General features: G+C 46.1%; 1 protein-coding gene across 1 annotated transcript in view; it reads right to left on the reverse strand.

The window, feature by feature from the left end:
* Positions 1-22,021: 22,021 nt before the first annotated feature.
* Positions 22,022-25,787, reverse strand: part of TRANK1 (tetratricopeptide repeat and ankyrin repeat containing 1) — a 68,804-nt gene continuing 65,038 nt past the window's right edge. Inside the window, 3 exon segments of the mRNA XM_025039314.1 lie at positions 22,022-23,496; positions 24,562-24,660; positions 25,134-25,787. The exon segment at positions 25,134-25,787 is cut by the window's right edge and continues 348 nt beyond it. Of these exon segments, the coding sequence (XP_024895082.1) occupies positions 23,396-23,496; positions 24,562-24,660; positions 25,134-25,787 (854 nt within the window). The 3' untranslated portion in view covers positions 22,022-23,395.

Below are 25,787 nucleotides of genomic sequence, written 5' to 3' on the forward strand. Positions count from 1 at the left end.
TCTAGGAGGCCATCCTAGAAAGACAATCAGAATTCAGCATTGGGGAGGCTAAGGCTACTGCCTCATTGTCTAACACCATGCTGGGGCTTGACCTAACTCTTAGTTTCTCAAGATTAGTTGATCTTGAGAAACTAAGAGTTAGCCTTTATCTGGTTAGAGAGAACTGCATGTTCACCCAGAGATGGGAGCTTTATCCCAAAAGCACCTGCAAGAAAAAGGGTCATTGTCTCAAAGACTGCCACTTCCAGAGCTGCAAAGACATCTCGCAGTGGCCCCAGTACCTCTCTGTCCTCTCTTCCCTTTCCCCACTCCGAAAGGATCAGAGACCAACATTATCAGGAGGAATAGAAAGGTGAGGCAGGCACACCTACGAGCGTGGTTAAAATAGTTTTTAAACACTGACAATATCAAATGCTGGTAAGGATGCAGAACAACTAGAGCTTTCATCCATTGCTGGTGAGAGTCCAAAATGGTAGTCAGTTTGTAACAGTTAAACATACACTGTCTATGTGATCTGGCCATCTCGCTCTTAGGTGTTTCACTAAGAGAAAACAAAAAGCCCTGTACTTAAATATTTATAACAGTTTTATAAAGGTTTATAACAGTTTCCAGGCCTCAAACTGGAAACACCCCAAATGTCCATCAACTGGTGAACGGATAAATTAACTGTGGTTACATGTTGGAATAATGCTTCAATGGAGAGAATTACTATATATATGCGACGACATGGATGATTCTCAAATGCATTATGCTAAATGAAAGAAGTCGGACACAAAAGCCACAAGTTTATGATTTCATTTCAATGACATTCTGGAGAAGGAGAAACTGTAGGAACAGAAGTCAAATAAAGGATAGGAATGGAGGAAAGAAGTTGACGACGAAGGGGGATGAAGGGAACTTTTGGGGATAATGGAAATATTCTGTATCTTAATTGGGGTGGTGGTTATACAATTTAATGCATTTGTCAAAACTCATAGAATCTATACACCTTAAAAGGATGAACTTTACCACATATAAATTACACTTCAATAAGCCAAACTTTAAAGAAAGGAAGAGGGAAGAGCTGTGAGGTAGCAGAGGAAAGGCTGTGTGTCCCTTCTGAAGATCAGGTTTCTTATAAGAAGGATTTTGTTTATTATTATGGAACTGGTGACACTGGACTTCAGACATTCTTTTACCCACAAGGGACCGATAAAGAAAAGAATAAGCTCTGCTGCATAACTAAATTAGCCATAGGAAGTGAAAAATATGAGCCATGTTTGTTTAGTATACCCAACACCTGGTACTGTACCTGTATGGTGCCTCACCCTGCGTTGGCATTTAATAAGTACCACTTTCCCTTCCCCCTACAAGCCCTTTGTACCAGCTACAAGGAAAGCAGCGGCATTATGGAAATCAGAAAACAAACAAAAAATTGAAAAACGGCAGAGAACTTGAAGGAAATACAACATTTCGAGACTAAGGTAAGGATATCTTAGGGTGACTTATTTCTTCACACACATCTAAAGTATGATTTCTGAAAAGTGAGGTAAATCTTATCAAAATTATATAACAAACACACTGAATCCTATAGAAACACGAAAGTGTTCCTACACTCTGGTCTAAAAATTTTTCAATGAAAGTAAAAGTTTCATGCACAAAAACTTAACAGAATCGACTATTAGAATAAATAACAGAGTTCATCACAGTTTTCAGAAATATAACATAAAAGTCAATTACAGGAAGGAGGGATTGGGGAGTTATTGTTTAATGGGTATAGAGTTTCAGTTTTACAAGATGAAAAGACATGGGGATGGGTGGGGGTGATGGTTGCACCACATTATGGCTATATTTAACATTGCCGAACTGTGCACTTAAAATAGTTAAGGCAGTAAATTTTATGTGTATTTTACCACAATTTTAAAAATTGAAGAACAATCAATACCAATTCAACCATTTTGGAAAACCACTTGGTGGTATCTACTAAAAATGAAAATGAGCATATGCAAACCCCATGAGACACCACCTCTGCTCCTAGGTGTATACCTAACAGAAATATGTATATATGTTCACTAAAACATATGCAGAAAATTGTCTTAAAGCCGTACTATTCATAATAACCCACAAGCTGAAACCTACCTAAATGCTCACCAGTAATAGGATGGTTTAAATAGATAGTGATATATTCACATAATTAAGTACATATTAATGAAAATGAGTGATTTACAACCACAAATAACAGTATGTGTGAATCTCGCAAGCACGTTATTAAGCAAAAGAAGCCAAACGCAAAAGAGCACACGCTGTCTGATTTTATTTATGTAAGATATAAACCAGCAAAACTAACATAGGAAGTTAGAAGTCAGAGTAGTTGTAGTTATCATTGCAGGAGCTGTGACTAGCAGGAAGTGTAGGGGTGCTTCTGGGGTCTGGTCATATTCTGACTCTTGATCTGGGTCCTGGGTATGTGAACAGGCTCAGTTTGCAGAAATTCACTGAATTGTCTTCTTATGATATGTTCGCTTCTCTGTATCATATGTTTAAAATAGATAACCCCGTTTCTTTACATAAGTAAAACTAATTAGATAATCTTGTAAGACATAACGTACCGTTGAAGGTGATCAGAATATGCTACCCTAAAATATGCCACTTTGGCATAAGGATTATTTGGAGCTGAAGGTAAATGGGAGAGAACAGACACACAAAAAACCTCTCCACTCTCCCCCACCTGCCTCAAGACAAGGTATAAATTTCCCTTTGTAAATGAGTCTTCTCCTCCCCTACCAGGAAGGGCAGGATGAGTCTTAGACTCGCAGTCACCAACTCTTACCCACAGAGAAGACAGGGACACGACTCTATATAATAGATCTTACTAAATAACCCTTATCTTCCATTAGTTTCCCCCATCTATTTACCTTTCCAAATTTACTGCCCCTAAAAGAGCAAAGTTAAAAGAAAGAGAAGAACAAAAGCCACACCCAACCCCTGACCCAGGGGATCCAGGGAGCTGCCCACAGAGGAGGAGATGGCTCCTACACAGACCCAGACAATAGTTTACAAATTAAACCCTGGGAAATCCATAGAGGAACATGGCAGCAGACTGTTCCCTACATCACCTGCAGTGTTTCATAGAGGGGTCTGTCTGGATCAGGCTGGGATTCTGCTTTCTGCCTTGAGGAACTCAGGACCATGCTGGCCAACCATTGTCTCCTCATGCTGTGGACACCTGCAGGGAGCTCGAGGGTTGGGGGAGTAACAGGCAGACCCTGAGCAGATAGGGGCAGGGCAGGCCTGCATGCCCAGGTGCCGAGAGACCAATATGGCACCTGGGAGTCCACAGGACCAGGGAATGAGGAAACGGGATGCACTTTTATTATTAAATGACAAATAACTACATTGAATCAAGAGACATCAGTCTTAAAAGATGACTCCTGGAAGGGGAAGAGATTGAGCCTGAGGAAACAGCAGAATCCTTTCTTGGTGTCTCTTCCCGACATAGTTTAATGATTTTATTTCACTGTGTTTAGGCCTACGTATCAATCCCTGACCGTATTAACTGTCCCCACCTGTAATCTCCCATAGCATGGGAACCACCTCTCTCTCACTGCCTGGGCTCTGCTCAGCCATGCTTTTTAACAAGGTGGGCTGCGAATGGGGAGACAAGGGAAGGAACCCCGACTCAGTCAGGCCAGTCTCTGCCAATGGTTTTGTCTTGGTTTCTTCTTCTCTAACTCCATCATTGTTATCATCATCATCAGCAGCAGCAGCAGCAGCATCGTTGTCCAGCACTTGCTATGTACCAGACATTATTCTAAGTACTTTATATATATTAACTCACTCAATCCTAACAACAATCTGAGGAAACAGGTATTAGTACCATCATTATTTTACCAATGAGGAATCAAAAAGACAGAAAGGCTAATTAACTTGCCTAAACCCACACAGCTAGTTAGTGGTGAAGTCTGAATTTGAACTCAGGCAATCCGGTCTCAGAGTCCATACTCTTTGCAAATAGGTTCGATCTTACTTGAAACACAGATTAACATATAATGCCACTGAGAAGGATTCTAAAATCATGTCTGGACTCAGGGAGAAAAGTGCCATAATTGATTAGCCATTTTTGCAATGGTGGCATCTATACTGTCTTTTTTATCGTTATATTATGTAGTAAAAAGGACTCGTTCCTTAACCAGACTTTAGTCAGGCTCCTCTGAGCCGTCTTTTCAACCAGACCTTGATATTGACCCTCATTCTGTCTTCCTTTTGCCTAACACAGTTTAAACCAGGATCCTGAAAAGTCGGTTTAGTAAGAATCCCTCCCTCTTGATGTCTGACCCCACTTGCTGACTGATCCAGTCCCTTGTCTCCCTGCGCCGCCCCCCCCCCACCTCTGATGTATAAGTTCTTGACCTCTCTCTGGCATGAATCCTGTTAAATCAGTTTAGCAAGAATCCCTCCAGCCTTCATGTCTCCTCTTAGTAATTTTCCATCCACTGACCCCTTTCTGTTCATTGGCCATAAAACCCCACTTTCCTTGTCATATTTCAATTTGAACCTGATCTCTCTCCCCTATTGCAATAGCCCTACTGCAATAGTCTTAAATAGTCTTTCTCACCATTTTAACAAGCATCGAAATAATTTTTTTCCTTAACAATAATCTCTAGGGCAATATTTCAACTAGTGCAAATGGTAAAGGCCTTTAAGACAGAAGGCTTAGCACAGAAGAGGAATGGGAAGAAGTGGTGTGGATGGGAGGGCTACGGTGAAAGACGGGAGACGACAAGGAAAAGCCTGTTACAGGTATTTGATTTGTGCTGAGAATCCCGAGGCCCAATAAACAAGCCTGAGATTTATTTCAGAAAAATTGCCTTGGTCGTCATATAAGGGAGAGGTTAGACTTGAAGGAACAGAGGTGATATGCAAGGCAAGGCCTAAGGGGCCCCACCCAAGTGACTGGGACTAGGAAAAGACACATTGAAGACACTTTGAAGCTGAACTCACAAGGACTTGATGACAGATTATGCAGAATGCAAGTGTCAGTGACCACCAGAATAACCTAATGAGCGAGCAAAACCACTGTAACTAAACTTACAGCAAATAAGGGAGACCGCCTGCCACCTTGTTCTCTTTTTAGTAGTATCTCAGCAGGTGATCAAGGGCAGGTAGTTACAAGGTATGAGTCTGGGATCAAGTGGTTTAAGACAGGCCTTCCAGACTGGGAACTAATTAGGACTGAGAAAAGTTTGTGACTTTTGTAAGGGTAAATACAAATGTTTAAAAAGAGGTTTAATTCTCCCTGCTAAAAGTAAGGGAAGAGACTTCTCCCCTCCTCTCCTTTTTTCTTCAGAATTTCTCTTTCTATTCATTTTAAATGTACGTATATCCTTATAATGGCTAAATAAGCCTCTTGCCAGTCCGGAAACTTAGGCATGTTTCCTCACAAACCTGGGATCCATCTTTTTGAAATGCAAACATCACGGGAGGTAGCACTCCTGCCTTCCAATGCCTGTGGGAGGGAAGAGCCTACTTTCCGTGGGCATCTTGCTCCAATTTGCAAAACAATCCTCTGTCATAAATATTTGAGAAGTTTTTTTCTCCTCCAGTAAAGCCAACACAAAAGTCTCCCTAAATACCATGCTGGTTAGGACAACTTTATGTAACAAAAGGCGCTGTCAAGTCTCCTGACTTGAAGAATCATTATCATTTATCTTGAAAACATGTATGTCATGGCTGAAAAAAGAGATGAGAAGATGAGATTTCTGACTTTGCAATCACTCCAAAGATTGCCTGTGCTGGTTTATTCATCCCCATTCTGCTTATATGATAATGAAAGTGATTTTTTTTCTCTCTCTCTCTCTACCTTTGTGAAGAGGACTCTGGGTCAAAAGAAGATTCCATTTTTAATCTATTTCTCCAACACATTACAGTTTAGGAGTGGTAGTGTATGGGAGAAAAAAAAAATCTTGCTTCTCTACCCATCTTAGGTTCTCCCTCGGGGCTCTGTAAATTAGACTGACAAAAGACAAATTAAAAGAGAAAAATAAACATATGTATTTACAAGTGCAGCTCTCATACTCATGGGAACACTCAGTGATGAACAGCCCAAAGGGATGGTTAGAATTTGGGCTTATATGGCACCTTAAAAAAAAATGATAAATTTTTAGAGATGTGGCAAAACAAAGAAAAAGGACATTGAGCTTCTAGGGGCAGCAAATTGTGGAAAGGCAAACATAAGGAGAAACTAATAGTTTCTCCTGGATAAGAGCCAGTAAGGTTTGTTATGTCGATTCCTTTGGTGTCCTATCTGGGCTGATAGGGTTTAGGGCTGTCTCCGTTGATTAATTTTTGTCCTTTCTGGCAAAGAGAGAAGGAGGACACCTTTATAAATTTAGGTCCTGCTTTTAGGCAAATAGGAGGAAGGCAGAGAGCTTTTTTTTTTTTTTATCTACTTCTGCTCAGTTGCCTTCAGCTCAAAATAATCCTTATGCCAAAGTGGCGTATTTTAAGGTGGCATATTCTGCTACCTCTCAGTGGACACAGTATGATGAAAGTCTTAAAGGAGATCTTGATAAGTAAGCAGTTGCTATACAAATAAGTGTTTGCCCAGGTGAACAACATATTATCCTGAGAAGGAGCTATTTGCCCAAATGAGAAAACTGAACAAACTAGGTAACAGGATTCCCTGAAGGAAACAATGAGGTTATTATTTACCAGTTCACAGCCTTAATTCCTAGGTAAGAATTTCCTGGAAATAACAGACGATCTCAGTTCTCAGTCCTGACAGCTAAGCTGTGTGGATGCAGGTGGTCGCAGTTGTCATAAGGAAGAAGTACAATAAGACTTGAGCTTTCAGCCCAGGTGGATGGTGATTCTGGCAACCAAATCTGGGTCTGGACTGTGAAAGTTCACATGGTGCCAGACATTAAAGCAGGTGATGACCTTGAATTTGGAGGTGTTGTCTGAAGTGGCTATAAGTCACCGAGGTAGGGTCCAGTGGGCAGCAGATATTTATTGCTGAGAGCTGAGATTTTGCTTTGGGTGATCTGCTGTGTGATATTGGTCATTGCTGTCAAGCCATGGGATTGCTTGAGTGAAAAAATAGGAAAGACAAGGCTTCTATCTTCAGTTCTCAGCAGCTATTTAAGCTGTGGGTCCGCTAGATCCCAGATAGAGCTAAACCCAAATTGAGGGCATTCTACAAAGTCACTGACCTATAATCTTAAAAAATGTCAAGTTTATAAGGTCAAGAAAAGACCGGAGCTTTCCAGATTAAAGGAGACTTAAAAATATATAACTAAAAAGATATAACTAATTGAAAGGCATGATTCTGAACTGAATTCTTTGGAACGTTATTGTAACATTTGGTGATTTGAAAGATTTGAGGATTGAATAGTAGTAATATGACAATTTAATTTTCCAGTTTTGATGGATGTGTGGTGGTCATGTAGGAAAATGTCCTCATTTGTGGCAAATACACACTAAAATATTTGGAAGGAGATGGGCAGTATGTCAGCAACTTACTTTCGAATGATTCAGGAAAACAAGTTCTTTATAGTTGTTGCAACTGTTCTGTAAGTTTGAGATTGTTCCAAATAAAAGGCATTAAAAACAAGATCAGAGGAAGGAGGCTAAGAGGGGGAAAAAATCTCAGCATGCTGATTTACAAAACTCTCAGCAGGAGGGGACATAACCAGGAATTTTAGAAAAGTAAGCTCTGTGAACAGCCAACACAGAACTGTTTGCTGTAAATGTCAACTGCTACAGTCGTGACCTTGCGCCTAGCAGTCATCATCCCCTGGCCAGTCCAGACTCCCTGCCTGACCTGGGATGCATTCCCCAGCTCAATCTCCTCTTCCTCTTTCTTCCTGCATAGGACCTCCCATTTTGAAGCCTTGACCACCAGAAGTCCCCACACTTTGGAAAGGAGGGAGGAGAATCTAGGCAGGCTCCAGGAGGCCTACCTCCCACCTCTGTACCTCTCAGCGTTCAGGATCCTTATACTCTTACATCACTTGTTCATTTATTGATTCAAGAATTATTTATTGAACAGGTACCTATGGACAGCCACTGCTCGAAGTGCTAAAGATGCAGAGGTGAATAAAGTAAACAAAATTCCAACTTTCAAGGAATTTAATGGGAGAAGCCGAACAATAAAGAAAAAAACAAACAAACAAGATAACTTATAATTGTGGTAAATCCTATAAGGTGAACGAAGCAGAAAGCTGTGACAGAAAGTGACTAAGGAGCTAGGGAAGGTGAGCCTCTCAGTTGCTTCTGGCCCAGCATGGTCTTGGCAACAGAAGACTGTAGTCCTTATCCTCCAAAGGAAGAAGACAAGCACCTTGGGAAAATGGGGGTGGATCCCTCTGTCATTTCAGCAAATTGTTGTCATCTAAGCCCCGTTGCCAGGCAACCCAGCCACGCCACTGGCAAACCTGGCAGAGAGCGTTTGGAACTCAGGTAAGCAAAGCCAATTTCTCCTAAGCAAGAAAGCTCTCACCCAGAGCATATTGGTGCCTCGATGGTCTTACCCAATAGGTCCTTGAAGGAGAGAAAGGAAAGAAGCATTGGTGAGGGAGCAGGGTCAGCGGTCCTAACTGGAAGAAGACAAGACTGGAAAATTTGTTTTAAAAGAACAATGTCAAAAGCAACAAAGCTTAGCACTAAACTTTCTGGCAAACCTGGGCCAGAAAGATTGCTCCGTGTCCCTCTCGTTTACAACTTCCTGTTCAGCTGATTGGTCTTTTGCGTCTTGCCTGGGTCCCCTGGCCCCACACCACACATCCAGCAAACTGACCCTCAGTCGAAGATCACCTAGAAGCAGGGGTTCTTCCTGGATGGCCAGAGGGCGCTGGTGGGTGGAGACCTATATTGAGTAGGAGGGATGTCCTTCCTGTCCTTTCCAATTCTGACATCCCCCAGCCACCACCATCTTAGGTACATTGCTTCAGTCTCAGTGGAGAAACGTGCAAGTGTTACTGCTCAGAGGATGTATTCTTGCTGACGATCAGTCCAGGACTTCTGCTGAAAAATTGGCTCCTCCTCTTGTTGGGGCTCCCTTGTATATGATGAGTTGCTTCTCTTCCTGCTTTGAAGATTCTCTTTGGCTTTTGGCTTTTCAAAATTTGATTACGATGTGTCCAGCTGTGATTTTTTTTCAGTTTCGCGTGCACTTTTCAACGCCAAAATTTCTATTCATTTCCTTTGCATAATTCTTTTTTTAAAAAACAATGTTATCTATGCCATGAGATACTACTCTCCTGGTTTTCTTCAGTTCTCTGGCTCTAGGGCAAGTGTACTGTGTCTCTGAGAATGAACACCTGATAGAAAGGATGAGGGTGTGTCAATTTAATTGGCTGCTTAAGGAGAATTTACCAGCCCCTAGCCAGGGCCTCAAACTGAATCAAGGCAGTATTTTTAAAAACTATAATGCACAAGATCGTAGTCCCTGTGGTCTTACAGCCTTGATCGTACAGGATCTGTACCAAGCAGCAGCCAGAGGCAGGAGTCCTGGGGACATTTGTTGAAACATTTATAGACTATGAGTCTTAGTCGCTGCTGCCTAAAGTAATAAAAAGCAGTTGGAGGAACCAACAGACTAGCTTAAAAGCTTGGGAGGAAAGGGTTGGGGAAAAAACAGAAAAGGGATGCACCAATTATTTAAGGGGATTGGAAGTCCACTGGGCGGTGGGGCGGGGGGGGGGATACCAGTTACTATGGTAACATAACAAACTACCTCAAAACACCATTTGTTTTGCTTACAGGTTTACATTTTGGGTAGGGCTCATGTGTCTACTCTATGTGGCATCTGGGGGCGGCGGGGGACAGGGGGCAAGGCCTAGGAGCCAGAACCATCAAAAGGCTTGCTCACTCATGCAGCTAGCGGTTGGTGCCAGGTGCTGGCTGAGACCTTAGCTGGGACTGCTGGCTACATGTACCTCTCCATGGGGCTGCTTGGGCTTCCTGACAGCCTGATAGCTGGACTCTTCAAAAGAGAGAGCCAAGTGGAAGCCATGTCACCTTTTAGGACCTCGCCTTGGAAATAACACAGTTTTCCTTCTGCCATATTCTGTTCTTTAAGGAACTAACGAAGTCCGGTCTAGGTCAAGGGAAAACAGACTATCTCTTGATGAGGAGTGTCAAAGCACTGTTAAAGCAGGTGGGACTAGAATGATTGCTGTGCCAGTTTTTGGAAAACACAATCTGCCACAGGGGATGAGGGAAAGAAAAGTTGAAGACAATAGGGGAGCACAGAAGAGATGAGGTAGGAGGTGTCTCTTGGGTGAGAAAGTGAGTAGCAGCGTGATTAAGCTTGGCTGCCAAGAGCCTCAGAGAAGAAGCAAGAAATCGATGCCAAGATGGAGACTGAGCTTGGAGAGGGCGGTAGGCAGCAAGGAGCTTTCACGTCCTGTCTGATAGTTCTCATCTTTCTTCGAGGGCACCTGTGCTGCTTAGGACAAATGATGCCAGGGTGTGATGAGATAACTTAAAGGTTTAACTGGAGTTGCAGGAGTCAGTGGTACCTGATGCTGCATCCAGTCCCAGATGGGTGCACTGGCTCAGTCTTGGCTGGCGGGAGAGCTATCATGGGCACGGTGGGGACAGCAACTAACATCCCTCTTGGTTATACTGTGCTGGTGAGGGGTGGAGCAGGGCACTGCGAGTGGCGAGGGAAAGGCACAGGCAGGCAGCTTCAGCTCTCTGCCCCTCAGTCTGCATCTGCAGAGTGAACGCTGCTGGTAGAGGTTACCAGGAAGCTTAAACACAGTGCTGGCCGTGAGACACTTGGTTCCAAATGCCGGTGAGTGGAGCACAATGCAGAGGTCATGATTGCTGTGCTTAAACAGCTTATGAGCCTTCTTAAAGAAAAGGAACTGAGTACCAATTTTTTAACCAGGAATAGATTGAGTCCCAGGTGTCAAAATCATCTTATGATATTAATTCCTGGGACTATTTATGGGGAAGGCAACCAAGTTCGATAAGGGAGATGATCCGCTTCTTGAGTTGAGCCTGACAAAGCTCGGAGCCTCCTGCTGGCTGTCAGGACCTGCAGACCGGGGTTCCCAGAGAAACCAGCTCAACGTCACTGCAAGGGAGGTGCCTCTGTTTGAAGCTCAGACTGACACACAGCCCCAGATTCGGGCTGGAAAAAGGCCAGGAGCCTCGCTCTTCCCTCTCTGCAGGGCCCTCTCCATATTTTTCTCTAGTCTCCCCATGTCCTCTCTCAGAAGTGTGACGAAGGGTGTCCTGGTCTCTTGGCAAGCCTGTCTATCGACTGGCGGGGCAGGGCAAGGCAGCACAGTGGGACAGGAACAAAGGAGGCAGTGCTCAAACATTATGACAGTCTCAAACGCACCCACTCAAGCACACACTCTTGGCCCTGATTCTGTGTGAAGCTGTAAACCCAAAATGTGTCTCTTCTATAGGGGAAAATGTGTCTGGAATAGTAACTGTCTGCACCTCTACACATGCAACTGTCTGCACCTCCACAAATCTGGGGGGCTGCACATCTGGCCTGTCAAGCAGTTGGAGCTCAGTTCCCAGGCCTTCCTTTCCTTTCTCCCCATCCTTCTTCCCCTCAAGGCAGCCGCCAGTTCACTTTTGAAGCCTGCAGACCTGACTCAAGGGCACAAAAGATTGTTTGTTTGTTTGTTTTTTCCGGTGGTCCCCTGGTTCTCTCACTCCCTCCAAAACATATGTCTAGTTGAATTCAACATACATTTATTGAGCACCGACTATAGGCCAAGCCCCGTGCCGAATGCCAGGACGAGCGTCTAGGAGCTCTCACTCTGGAGCAGCACTGTCCAGTCAAACTTTCTGTGGCTGTGGAGATTTCTATACCTGTGCTGTCCACTGCAGAACCACACTGCGGCTAGTGTGACTGAGGAACCAAATTTTCTATTATATTTAATTGTAACTAATTTTAATTTAAATCACCATCTGTGGCCAGTGACTGCTATATTGGAAAGTGTGAACTAGGAAAAGGCAGGCACGTGCACCAAAGCCCTAGGCCACCTCCTGCTCTGAAGTGCTGCAGCAGAGGCATGGAGACCATAACTGAGAGTCAGAGTCCCCGCCCACCTCAAAAAAAGAGGTTGATTTCCACGTGGGAATTAGGGAAGGCTTCCTGGAGGTGGTGGTCTAGGAGAAGAAGAAGAAAGGAGGGAAAGTATTCCAATAAGGGAACCTGGGTGGGAAAAGGACTTTCAGGCAGAAACTAGCAAAGGTGCAGAAGCTGGAAAGTGCAATATACATGCAGGGGATAGTTAGGAAAGAGGGAGGCTTGGGGGCAAAGGAGGAGAAGTGGGATATGGCTGGACAAGTGGGCTGGTGGGGGCTTGACGGGCAGGCTAGGCACCTGGGGTGTCCAGACGCCTCCGAGCCACAGAACAATATAGTCGATGTGAGTGTTAAGAAGCAGGAAGCATGGCTAAGACACACATGAGGAAGAAAACTGAGCAGCCCTGGGAGGTGGGTGCCAGGGTCCAAACAAGAGGGAATAAAGACCTGAGTCGGGATAGAAATAAGGATTGAGGGAAAGGTGAGTGTGAGCTTGTCCTTCGATGCCCTTCCTAGCACCTCCTACTCTGTCGTGCATCTGTGGTACCAGCTAAGTTTCAGCTGATAAAAAGAGATCGAAGCATATAGTAAGTAGTTGCCCAATAATGTTTGCGGGAGGACGGATGACACCAAGCAATCTCTCAGTCTTGGTGACTGATTAGAAATTAGCCATGTGGATAAAACAGGGTTAGAGACTCATTTCCTTAGTCTCCCGACAGTTACTCGAAGCCCGTGAGAGGCTGGCTGTGCACATAGGTGCAGGGGATGCAGCAGTGATCAGCTCAGGTCCTGCCCTCAGGGAGATCAGTCTTGTTGAGGGATATAACCAGCTGCTTCTGAGGCTCGTGGCTAAGAGGAGGATGACCTTTAATGAAAATCCAGTAATCGGGAAGCGAAGCTGGCCCAAGGGGCAGAGTTTAGTGCACCAGTGAGGCATCAGGGTGGAGAAGCCCAGCAGGCATTGGGAAGAGGGGGTGGGGCAAGAGGACTTGACTTTGAAGTCATGGGTACACCAGGGGAACTGAGGCTGCAGGGCTGACAGAGCTGTCCAGGGAACAGGGTCAGAAAAGATAGGAGGGAGGCAGAAGGCAGAGCTCAAAGAACAGCCTTTATGCTCGCTGCCCTGCCAGCCCGCCGGCTGAGCTCCAGCAGCACCCGAAACATTCTGGTCAACCAGATGACATAAATCCTTCGGTCGCCTTTGTTCAGCTAAAACTTTGCCATGATAGGCTCTGCTCTCTGCAATTTGACAACTGAGGCTAATGGGTTCAAGCAAACTCGTTTTTCCTAAAGGGTTGCTCAGAAAAACTGATGCCTTTACATGGTGCTATGGCCTGCATGTGTCCTCCAAAAATTCATATGTCGACATCCCAAACCCCAGTACTTCAGATACCTCCTGTATTTGGAGGTAAGGCCTTTAAAGAGGTAATTAAGTTAAAATGAGGTCATTATGGTGGGCCCTAATCCAATAAGACTGGTGTTCTCATAATAAGGGGAGATTAAGACACAGACACGCACAGAGGGATGACCATGTAAGGACACACAGAGAGAGGGTCACCTACAAATCAAAGAGAGAGGCCTCAGGAAGAAAACAAATTGCCAACACCTTGATCTTAGATTTCTAGCTTTTAAAACCATGAGAAATACATTTCTGCTTTTTAAGCCACCCAGCCTAGGCAACTAATACACCTGACTATCATTAGGGGCCATGGCCCTAGTCAAGAATACTTCTCATCCTCTCCGTAGGCCACATAGACAGCCCCCTCCCTACTGCACAGAGCGTCCCTGCCCTTCTCTGCACAACCTGCCCACACACCTACTCCCATCAGTACAAGATAAAAAAAGGACTTGTAGGTCCTTTTAGACAGCAGGCTTCCACTTTAGCTTTTAAAACATCTTCTGTAACAAGGGTAGACAAAACAGTTTTTGTCTCTTGGCAAAGACTCCTTCCCAGATATATCTGAGGATTGTAGTTCACTTGGACTAAACATCCATGGCTTAATTCCACCTGGACACCCCCGGGCAACCTGTGCACTTTTTTCCCCTTGAATTCCATGCAAAGAAGCCACAGAGGAATTCAGCCGCTTGCACCTTCTTCCTCCGTGCCCCGCCCCCCTCCACAAGCACAGTTCCCTTTTCCAGCAGGGTCCTGCCTACTTCACAAGCTGTGCCCTCGAGGTCCAGGCCACAGTTCCCTCCTCCAGCACAGCCCAGCATCTGTAAAGTCTACTTCTCTTCCAACAGGATTGCTGCTTCTTTATAATGTTTACTTGAAAGCCCTTGATAGGAGGAAGATTCAAGTCCTACGAAAGTATTCCGTTAGAAACCCAGATCTCGCTGAAAACTCTAAAACCCAACTTGGGCCCTTTAGAGCTAAGCTTTGATGAGCCAAGAGAAGTGATGACCAAGGTCAGCAAACCTGCAGTTGGTTCCGAGGACTCAGATGTTTGGCATCAGGCACTCCAGGACAGCAGACTGCATCTTCTGCCTTTCATCCATCAGTTCCGACATCTCACAGCCCCAGCAGAAGAGATAGTCCTCCCCCAGATGTGACTCGGAAGCTCCGAGTGAAGTTGAAAAAGCTACCAACCTGGTCTGTTCCGTTTCCTCCCTTGTGAAACCAGGACCATTCCAAAAAACCTCGGATGCAGTCCAGCCTTGCATCGTCCCAGGGGTCCAACTCCTGGGCGGACGAGATCAGCGACATGGTGGGAAAGAATCCCTGGCATTGGGTCAACACCGATCGTAACTCTCACCCAGGAAAACGGACTTCGTGCACAGCGACAAAACACAGATGCTTCCGCCTGTTTCCCACTGACAAATTAGCGCCAGCAAGGTCAGCAGTCAAAATGGCAAAAGGACTCCAGGAAATTAGAAACATGTTGACGTCTGCTCGGGGGAAAAAGAAAAGAAAAGAAAAGAAAGAAAGAAAAAAAGAAAAAAACTGGAGGAGGAAGTTGATGGAGTAGAAAGTTTTTGTATTCTCATGGAAATTTCCACCCTCTCTATCTCTGTAGAGTTCCAACAAACGTAACTGTGTTGGGCCAGTGCTGGAGGGAGCAGTCCTGAGGGACAGGGCTGGATGGAGCCTCAGCGCCTTAGTGCCCATCTGTGTGAAGGATGTGATCATGACATTTCTCTCACGGGTCTTTATGAATATTCACTGGGGTGGTCCCTGTATGATCCGGTGCTGAAGTACTCATTCGCTGAATGACAGTTGTTACTATTATTGTTGCTATTCCATCGTCTCAAGCCCCATAACTAGATGACTTCATAGCTTAGGAAAGAAGCCAGGGAGGATAACATCACCTGTGCAACTCAAGGGCAAGAACACTCTCAGGGAGTAAGATAGGTCCAGAGCCAAGACTACTAAGATCAGGACATACAAGAATCAGCTGATAAAGTTCAAGGCGTAAATGATGGGCAGCCTTGGAAGCTGAGTTTCCCTCCTATTTAGAGCTGGAGGCAGCTACGCTCCAGTTGGATGGGAGTCAGTTAGATGAGAAGCAGAGGACCGAGCTAGAGCTGTGTGGTACCTCAAGGAGTGTCTAGAAGAGCATCCTTTCTGGAATCCTGGGTTATCATCACTATGGAACACATGCCACTGCCTCTTAATGTCACCTCGCAAACTCCCGAGGAGGTGGAGCACCTTCATCTCTGAGCACCTCATTGAGCAACGAATATGTGCCCTCTTGCACCTCTCCCTCCATTTTGATTTCTAAAAATATCTTTATCATTTTTGGTGACCATAAATATACTTCAAACCATTTAAAAGTCCACATTTTTCAGAGTACTCAAGGTCATCACCACTGACAACTTGGAATTAAATTTTTATAAATGTGGATGGAACCTTAGAACCTCCTCTTTAGGTTGAGTTTTGAGTGAGCAACTTTCCTTTGCCATATTTCCACTCCAGCACCTTTAGATCTTTCTAAAATCTGAACCATATTCATGGCATTCCCCCGTACCCCTGCCGAATACGCGAGTATTCTTTATCCCAGGCACTCTTGAAATGAACATTTATTTGGGCATTTGTAGGAATGTTTCTCTAATACAAATCTTTCAAAGCATGGACGTGCTGGTAATATACAGACAATAGCATATTCGGCCTTAAAAAGAAAAGAAATTCTGACATGTGCTACACCATGGGTGAACCTTAAGGACATTGTTCTAAATGAAATATGCCAGTTGCAAAAACACAAATACCATATGAATTTATTTGTATAAGGCACCTAGAGTAGTCAAAATCATAGAGACAGGAAGTAGAATGGTGGTGGCCAGGGGCTCAGGAGAGGACAAATGTGGATTGTTCAATGGGTATAGAGTTTCAGTTTTTTAAGATAAAAAGTTCCAGAGATTGGTTGCACAACAACATGAATATACTTAACACTACTGAACTATATGTGCAAAACAGGTTAAGAGAGCAAATTGTATGTTATTTGTATTTTACCACAATTTAAAATAATAATAATAAACAAAAAAGTGGGAATGTGAAGTCCAAAGGTGAATCCAGTCTTAAATTTTAATGGACTTGTCCAAGTGCCCTCCAGAAAAGCTGTGCTGGTTTTTTCCCACTGCAGTAAGAGCTCCCTGGCCCCATGGCCTCTCTAACACGGGTACTGTCAACTCTTTTCTCCATCACGATTTGGTAATGGCAACTGCGGACGGAAATGGCAGAAACTGACACTCAACTTGCAGTGTAACAAAAGGGTGTTCATATCCTGGGACCCTGCAGACCCTCGAGAATGGCCACAAAGTAACTTCCGGTTGTAGGTGCATATCTCTGTGGACGCTGCCTCCGGAAACTGCAGAGTTATTCTCGCTCTCTTCCCCCATCCCACTCCCTAACCTTAAAACGATGACTCCAAATATCACAGGCTGGCCTACATATTTCCCTGAAACAGCTGTCCTGCAGAAGCGCTAAAACTTGGGTTAAATATAGTCTCGGTCTCTAAAAGGAGGTTGGGTCCTTGGGAACAAAGCCCTCTTAGAAATGTCACCCCATCCATAAGGGGCACACAAAAGCTGACCCAGCTTTGTCCCCAGGGCTTGTCATTGCTCTGTGACCACCTCTCCCTGCCCTGGAAACAGACCCCTGCCTGAAACACTTTCACATTCTTGGTCCAACTACAGAAGGGGGATGGCAGGTAAGCAGATATTACAACCAAGCTACAAGGTTGTGCCATTATTTCCATTTTGTAAATCTCCAAACAGGCTCAAAGACTTTAATGTGTTCAAATTCCCACAACCAGTATAAGAAGCCAAATTTCAGTCTTTACGGCTCACTTCAAAGATACTACAAAGACAGCACTGTTTCCCCGGGGGCAACCCATCTCACAAAAACGTCCCATCAGATCTTCAGGTCGCATAACCACAAAGGAGGGTAAGGCGATGTGTCTTAAGCAGAGAACACAGAATTCTGAATAGGGTTAGAATTCTACAGCGCCAGGAGACAGGTTTCTAAACAACAGCCCACCTATAGAACTCCTGGTACCCTGCTAATGGCTTCTTCCTCCTCCTTAGCAAGTGGAGAGACACGTTTTCTTGGGTGGTTGGGTAGGAGTGAGGATCAGCCGTCTACTGTTGTTGGCAGATGTGTTTCTCTGCTGCGGTAAAGAATACCAGTCTATCGGGTTAAACAGGGAGGCTTCCCATGAACCCACCTGACCTTGCACTCTATGGCCAGAATCTCTGAAGCATATTTAGAGTGACAAGGTCAGGCAAAGCCAGTCTTAATTACTTCGGAAAGATATTTGTGGCAGAAGGGAGAGCAGTTACCTGCAGCATTGGTTTACCCATCCTCTGGTTCATAACTTTAAGGATGACCCCAAGGGACACAGATTTCTGGTAAATAAATGGTATCGATCCAGGAACACATTTTGGGCATCCTAGACCCCAAAACAGCCTGCTGGAGAAGGCCAGGGAGAAAGAAGAGTGTGTGTGTGTGTGTGTGTGTGTGCAGAAGGGAGAGCAGTTACCTGCAGCATTGGTTTACCCATCCTCTGGTTCATAACTTTAAGGATGACCCCAAGGGACACAGATTTCTGGTAAATAAATGGTATCGATCCAGGAACACATTTTGGGCATCCTAGACCCCAAAACAGCCTGCTGGAGAAGGCCAGGGAGAAAGAAGAGTGTGTGTGTGTGTGTGTGTGTGTGTGTGTGTGTTCAGCCTGCTGGAGAAGGCCAGGGAGAAAGAAGTGTGTGTGTGTGTGTGTGTGTGTGTGTGTGTGTGTGTGTGTGTGTGTGTGTGTAAAAGAGAGAGACAGACAGATAGAGAGACAAACCGAGACAGAGAGATTATAGGCATTGAAAAGATTAAGGTGATTTTGGCTGGAGAATCTATGAATGCTGAGCTCCTGTCCTTCAAGGAGCCTGAAGGAGATAGACGCAGGAGGAGAAATGATCAAGAAAAGTGGCACGATGCTGTGTTGTTAGCTAATACTATGCCCCAAATCCAGAAAAGTATCCACAGCCCCCTCCAGATCACATTCTAGTACTCAGGAGACTCCTTGCCCCACCGCTCAAATACCCTGAGCCTCTTCCCTGCTGATATGCTGGGACAAGGGGTGGCCAAGGGTGACTATTTGGGGGGTGCAGATATATACTGAGCTTGTGTTTGTGGCTGGAATGTCCACCCACATGCAAGGGGCTCTTCCTGGTGTGGGATGAGGCAAAGGATGGGAAGAGAATGGATAAGGGGAGAGGTCTCTCGCATTTATAGCCCAGACCCCACAAAAGTTAGAGGCAGACCTGCCCTTATGTGATAGCCGGCAGTGCTGGCTGCCAGTGTCCCATGCGAGCCAGGACCCAGGAGCTGAGTGGAGAGAACCCTACAAATTAGTCAGAGTAACTCCTGCAGGTTGCCCTGGCAAACAAATCTCGGCTGCTGGCAAAGCCCAGCATGGCCAGGTAGATGTCAGGGGCCAGAGAGGAGGTGGCTAAGATGACAAATGCTTGATTCCCAGGATGGGTTCTAGGCTCCCTCGTGGTACTAGGGCACTAGCTATTAGGGCACTAGAATCCTGACCGGGCTAGGGAAACAGGTGGCTTAAGCCCTTTCCTTTCAATGCAGACCATGTAACAACATGGGCTCCCAGAGGGAGTTCAGCTCACTGACTTCAGGCAAACCCCTCACTTCACACATATACAAATTAGCAATTACCACTCTGTATCCTGGAGAGTTGTGTGTGGTAGGATTTAGAGATCACAGATGCAACGTGCCTAATAGTACCCGACACATACATAGTAGGCCCTTGTTTCCGTTATCTATTGCTGTGTAACAAACCTCCCCGAAACTTAGTAGCTTAAAGCAATAATGCTTTATTCACTATCGTGATTCTTGGGGGTCAGAAATTTGGGCTCCCCAGCTCTCAGCCGGTGGAGAATCTTCATGTGGTATCAGCTAGGGTCACTGGCCTGGCCTCACTGAGGAGCACTTGGGCTGAACATCCAAGAAGGCTCCACCCACATGGCTTCTGAGTATGGCCTCTCCATCTGGCTAGCTAGGGCTACTTCACAGCATGGTGGCCTCAGGGTAGTCGAATTCTTACAGGACAGCTGGTTTACCCTGAAAAAAAGTAGAAGCTGCCAGACCTCTGAAAGGCCAGACCCAGAATCAGACAATGCCAGTTCTGCTGCAATCTATTGGCCAAAGCACATCATAAGGGGAGGGGGAAACAAACGCTACCTATGGACGGGTGGAGTGGCACACGCACGTAGGGACTTCAAGCTCCCGCCATTCAGAAGTGAAACAGGGGTTAGAAGATGTCATGACCCACAGGGACCAACACTCACCCTCATGGCAATGCAACAGGGAGATGGGAAAACATCAAGGGGAAGACGGCTCAATAGTTCATCTACAGAGGCTGGACCAGATGCCCCAGGGCTCCCAGACTGGCCAGGCTCAGCTGGGAAGGAGGAAAGGCACTCAGCTCCTCAGACGCAGAGCGTGCCAATGGTAGCCACGATGATCAGGAGAGAGGGAACCCTTATTTCACTGACCAAATGGCCTCCTAAGGCTTAAGAGACCCCAGTGAAGCAGAGGGTCCCCTAATCATGACTTGGGTTGAGTTTCCTACCACAGCAGGCCCAGAATAGGATTTGAATTGAATACAATGTGACCTTTCTTGTACAACTGAGATTCATGTATATTACACTATCGTTAGACCATTAAATCCCAGGTTTATCAAAGCTATACTAAAATTAGATGGAAACATAGGAAACTCATATTCAATGCCATTAACATGTAAGAAGAATGAAACACCTCATATGTGTATTGGGTAAAACCTGGAAGTTGCTTTGTTGGGATTTTAACATTGGGAGTTACAACCTTGGTCATCTTCCTGGGCCACGGGTTTAACCCTCCATCCAGGCCTGGAGAGCCCTTCCTGTGAGTTCCAGAGGTGGAGTATAAGCCTCATCCATCTGCTGGCCTCATCCCTCTCTCATCCCCCGGAGCCATGCACCTGCACCCACCCCCCACCCCCAGCAGTACTGGACCAATCCTGTGGGAGGCACTGGAAGAGCCCACTCCATGGCACTAGAGAAATTAACTGCTGATGCACTGGCCAGCGGGAGTGACAGCTACCACCTGTGAGCACTAACACTGAGAGCAGGTGTAGCATAAGCCATAAGTTACACAGAGCTCCGTGAGCTGCAAGGGACCACTCCCGGGAAACTGAGGCAGGCTGGCTAGGAAAAGGTGAACACAGTATCTCCAGCCCTAGGTGTGGAGGCAGGGGAGCAGGGATGGGATTCCTATGGATGAACTACAGTATTCAGGGGGACGGCCAAGAGTACTAAGGAGAAAGTAAAGCTGACAGTTTCGGGGGCAGTGCTGTGTTCTGCTACCCACTGGGAATGACTAGGAGTGGCTGCTCTGTCCAGTCCTTGGGGGGTCAGAGGTCAGGCTGCGCCAGGTGGGTGACAGTAGAACACAAGTCAGTTTCCTTGCCAGGCACCCCACTTTCCTATAGATACCAAAAAGCAGGTGAGAAATTGAAGGGGGTCAGCTGTGTCAATGCCCCATGCTGATCAGTACACCCTATGCACTGATACCAGGGGTGATGGGGTCCCAAAAAGAATCGCTGGCATTTGAGGTTGACTTCGGTGTGTGAGTCCTCAGTATAAAGAGCTCTGGCTGGCATCAGAACACCTGATGGGTCCAGGTCTCAGCTCTGCCCCAGACTGGCCCTGCAACCCAGGGTAAGAAACAGCATCTGCGCCTCAGTTTCCCCACCAGCAATTCGGTAAGGTATTGAGGTACCGGTACGGAGCTGTTATCTCCCACATCAGTGTCCTTTCTTCCTTCCAAACCCATGGCAATAGCCTATGGAACCACTGTGCATCAGGGCAGGAAGAAATGTTAGACAATTCAGTTTCCCCAAATGGGAAACTGAGGCCCAGCTGGGTTATGTAAATGCTGCTACCACCCCCATGCCATCCATATTTCTATCACTGCTATTTTTCCAAGTCTCCATCTCTCTCCTGCACCAGGTCATGAGAGCCCAAGGGCGGTGCCATATGTAGGCACTCTGGGAGCGCCGAATGGCTCTGACCTACCCCAGGTTACGCAGCTTACCAGGGGCAGGACAAGGATTCGATTCCAGGTCTCCTGCCTCCCAGGGCAATGTCCTTGTTATTGGGCAGCCCCAACGGACAGCATTGACAAAACTGTGTAAGATCCGCACCCTGCACGCTCAGGAGCATCCAAATGCAAAAGCATTTGCACAGGCAGGCCCTCAGGAGACACGGCAACCAGCTGCATGTCCTGGGCTGCGCTTTATTTCTCTGTCCTGGGATGTTCCAGAAGGCACAGCAAGCTTCTGCCCTGGTCAGCATCGACCAGCTGACCAGAAAGACCCAGTCCCAAGATTTACCCCTTTACTCTCTGAGTAGAGACTAGAAATAAACAAATGGACAGCATGTAAGAAAAATTATTTAACTTTATAAAATGTGTAATACAGCAAGATTTAATTGATTTTTTTCCTTTTTTTTTTTCCTGGCAAGTGAACTTTGTAAAAATACCCGGAATAAAAATTAGAAACACACCTAATAAAAATCAGAAACATAAACATTTCAAGGAAATAGAATCATTTAGAAAGGCAATGAAGAGAAAACAACGAGCAGCAAAAGCAGCAGCAACATGGGAAGAAAGCTGATTCTATTGCGATGATAAAACAATGAAAGATTGAGGTGAACCTGACCTTTCCCATCAGGCTGAACTGAAGGGCTGGGGAAAGGGTGGGCAGTAATCATGAGCGAGGCATGAAGGCTACCGAATGGGACCGTGCTGATGGCGGCTGGCCCAGGTGGGTGGGGGGTAGGGGTGGGAAGCAATGGCCTCCCGCAAACAGCCCCACACCCCACCCCTGCCAGCCATGAGCAGTGATTCACAGCCATATCCCTATGGATTGGCACTCATAAGTCTGGCTTCCTCTTCTGTCTCATTGGACCTACCCTGCATCTCTGCAGGTCGCTGTCCTACTGTGGTGAGCTTGGTGGGAGAAAGCTCCTCCGAATGACAAACTTGCCAGGGAGAACCAAGAAAACTAGACATACCAGGCTACGTACAAAATACTTTCTGAAATTTCTGCACCATAGATAAGGTAGAGTTCGAACCATCTTGGAGAGCAGACCAGGGAGCCCCTGGCAACAAGCCAAGCCTTTCCTTCTAGGGAGAAGTCCCAAAGGACTCTGGGGGAATTCTTGACTACATTCTGAGGTAGTCTGACGTAACTCGTATAGGTGGCTGAGGATAGGGGGAAAGGAGGGCAGAAAGTTGCCACGGAGAGAAAAGGCTGACATATACAACAGACTGAACCATGCTACAAAGAGGCTCAGAGATGACCAGAGTGGGGCTTGGGGTCAGGAGTGGCCGGAAGTGGGGTGCACACACACCCTGGGCACATGCAGCTCTTGGACTATTCGATGCTGCAGCCAAGTGAAAGGAGACAGGGGAATCCATGGAGGGATTTCCCGGCCCAGGGCAGTGGCAACTGAGATGAGGGTTGTCCTTCCTACTGACTCACGTCGTGATGGTGACGAGCCAGGGAACATGCAGGCTTTGGGGTGAGGGGTCCCAAGGCCCCTTTCGGTGATGACTCCTCTCACCTAACATGTTTTAGAGGAACGAACACTGTTAGGCTCTAACTGGGAAAGCAGTAGCGGTCCCTGCTCTGCGGGAGCAGTCAGAACCTGCGCCTCCACCGACAGAGAAGTAACAGGAACAAAGAGCAAAGCGGCAGCCAGACTCCCCTACTTCTTCGAGCTAGTTTGTGTCCTTTCCTCTTCTGCCCCAGCACGCGGAATTCTAAGTCAGGATGGAATGTTCTGGGCGGTGGCTGTGTGGACCTTAGTATTTCCTCTGCTTTCGCCATTTCTGCCGGCGCCTTCGAGGACAGAGCTCACCAAAGTCTTCAGCTTCGTTCTCGTAATTATCTTCCTGAACGATGCCTATTTAAAAAGAAAAAAAAAGAAGGAAAAAAAGAAACAAAGTGCAGAATGGTGATTTTTCTCACTGTACTGCAAAATATAATCAACTAGTAAAATCTAATGTCTCTGTAATTTTTTTTTTAATTAAAGGGGCTTTCCACTAGGGTGCCAGCAAGAGACAATTTTGCTTTGAGTCCTGATGTTGCTCGCCAGGGCGAGCCAAAGCCCAAGCAAACATCCTTCTCTAGCATTACTTCCCTGACAGGTTGGCTCCTCTGGCCTGATTTTAAAGGCCCTTTAAATGAAACAGATCAAAGAAAACCTAAACCCAACGGCAGACTTGAGTTGCTATACATTATCTCCCTTTTGAAATAATCACAAAAATCACAAATCCAGTACAAACTATATTCTAAAGCTTTTTTTAATTATTATTGGCAGAGATATTTGTGCCGAGTCCCCTCAAATTTTCCTCAGCACCGGGGCCTGGGTTTTCCAGTAGCATCTGGATTAAAAGGACTCACAGTAGGGCATTCTGGGGCCGGTGAAATACTCAGAGCGAGAAGAAATGAGGTGGGGCCGAGAGCGGGCAGCAGTTGGAATGAGCAAGACAGAAGACTTTCCAGGTCAAAGAAAACTTGGCAAAATAATTGTCAGGAGAGAAACCTGACTCACTCTACGCAAGCTCTGTAGGAAGATGCATGTGAGTTGTCTCAAGGATTTTGTTTGTTTTGTATGCTGGTACATACAAAACACTCAGAACAGCGCTGATACATACTAAACACTCAGTAAGAGTTCATTAACTTACATGGATGGTTGGCACAAGCAAGATATTTATCAAGAGATGGCTTTGTAATACTTTGTGTATCCTTGGGAGTCACTGTTTTAAACCTGAGTAGTGACTGAAAGTGATTGATCATAGCGCTTGAATGGCAAAAGAGGTTTGTTTGAAAAAGTGACTCAGATACTATGTTGCTAAAATTTGACTCAGCAAAAAAGATGGTTCTAGGCAGAGAGCGACTGACCTGGAAGTCAGCAGATCAAGAACCACCAGACCCAGAGCACTGCTCGGGATAGAGGGCTCCTCACCTTCCTCCTTTAAGCAGACTTCTGTTTTCGTCAGCCACTCCCGCGCATCCTTGACTGACGGGGTCAGAGTGTTGACAAGCCGAGTCATCACCTCTTCCGCTATGGGAACCAAAGGACAAGGGCTCTGAATGAAGCAGCCACTGTAGGAACTCAAACACCCAGTGCTAGAGCCAAAGCCCCCACCCTCCAAGAGCTTGTGTCTGTGCTCCCCCCATGGAAAGCAAAAGCCTAAGAACTCACAGCCGTCTTCTGCCACCAGAAGCAGAGTCCTCAAGACTAAACATCCTCCCTAAATCTTCTCCATAGAATTAGCTAGCAAGCCCTTGTCTTATCTGTAGTGCCAGGGGAAACCATCCTGGCCCAGGATAATCAGGAAGTTTTCCCTGCAGAAAGGGTGGTCGAAACCATGGGATTTTGCTCTAATTTGAAACACAGTCCTCACTTGTATTTCTGCAAATGCCATGTTCCATCTTCCCCCGGTCAGACATCACCACAAAGGGCTTGACTCTGAGGTGTGTTCTCAAAGCCCAGGTCCAACACCATCTGGGCCCCCACTCCCAAGGGCCCCTTACCTCCAGCCCAGGCCTTCCGCCTGTAGAGGTCCTCCACCATATCTGAAACCTTCTTGATGTTTTCCTGGACCTTCCTCTGATGGATGTGGCTCTGCAATCTGGAGCCCGGGTGATTGCGGATCCACATGCTCTGCTCGATATCCTGCACCACCAGCTTGCCTTCATTAATGGCCGGGTCTACCTTCTCATGAAAAAATTTGGAGTATATCTGGTAGGCCATTTTCTGCCTCTGGTGGCCTTCTAGGTGGATGTGCTGCTCGTAAGACTCGCTATTCCTCTCCCGATCTTCCTTGTCATCCAGCTCAGCCCCAGGAAAGGCCACCGCCTCTGAAGTCTCTCCCTCAAAGTCTTTGCTGGGGTTGAAATAGTTCTCGGGACCTCGGGTGAATTTCACCCCACACAGGTCGCACTGGGTCCTGTCAATGTCGGCCTTTTTGAAGTTCCCAGTCCCAGGCTCCCTGGTCTCCTCCCTGATGTGCTCCATCTGGGCACTCACCCTTCTCTTCCAGCTGACGCACAGGGACACCACCAGGCACACTCTCCTCAACTTCTGCCGGATGGAAGCCTTCCGCTGCTTCTCGGAAAGGATGGTGAGGAGGGGGTCTCGGTCTTCTAGTGCCAGCTCATCCGTCTCGTCCTGATCGAACTCACACT

This window comes from Pteropus alecto, unplaced genomic scaffold (genome assembly GCF_000325575.1).
Source record: "Pteropus alecto unplaced genomic scaffold, ASM32557v1 scaffold10, whole genome shotgun sequence".
Classification (NCBI taxonomy): Eukaryota; Metazoa; Chordata; class Mammalia; order Chiroptera; family Pteropodidae; genus Pteropus; species Pteropus alecto.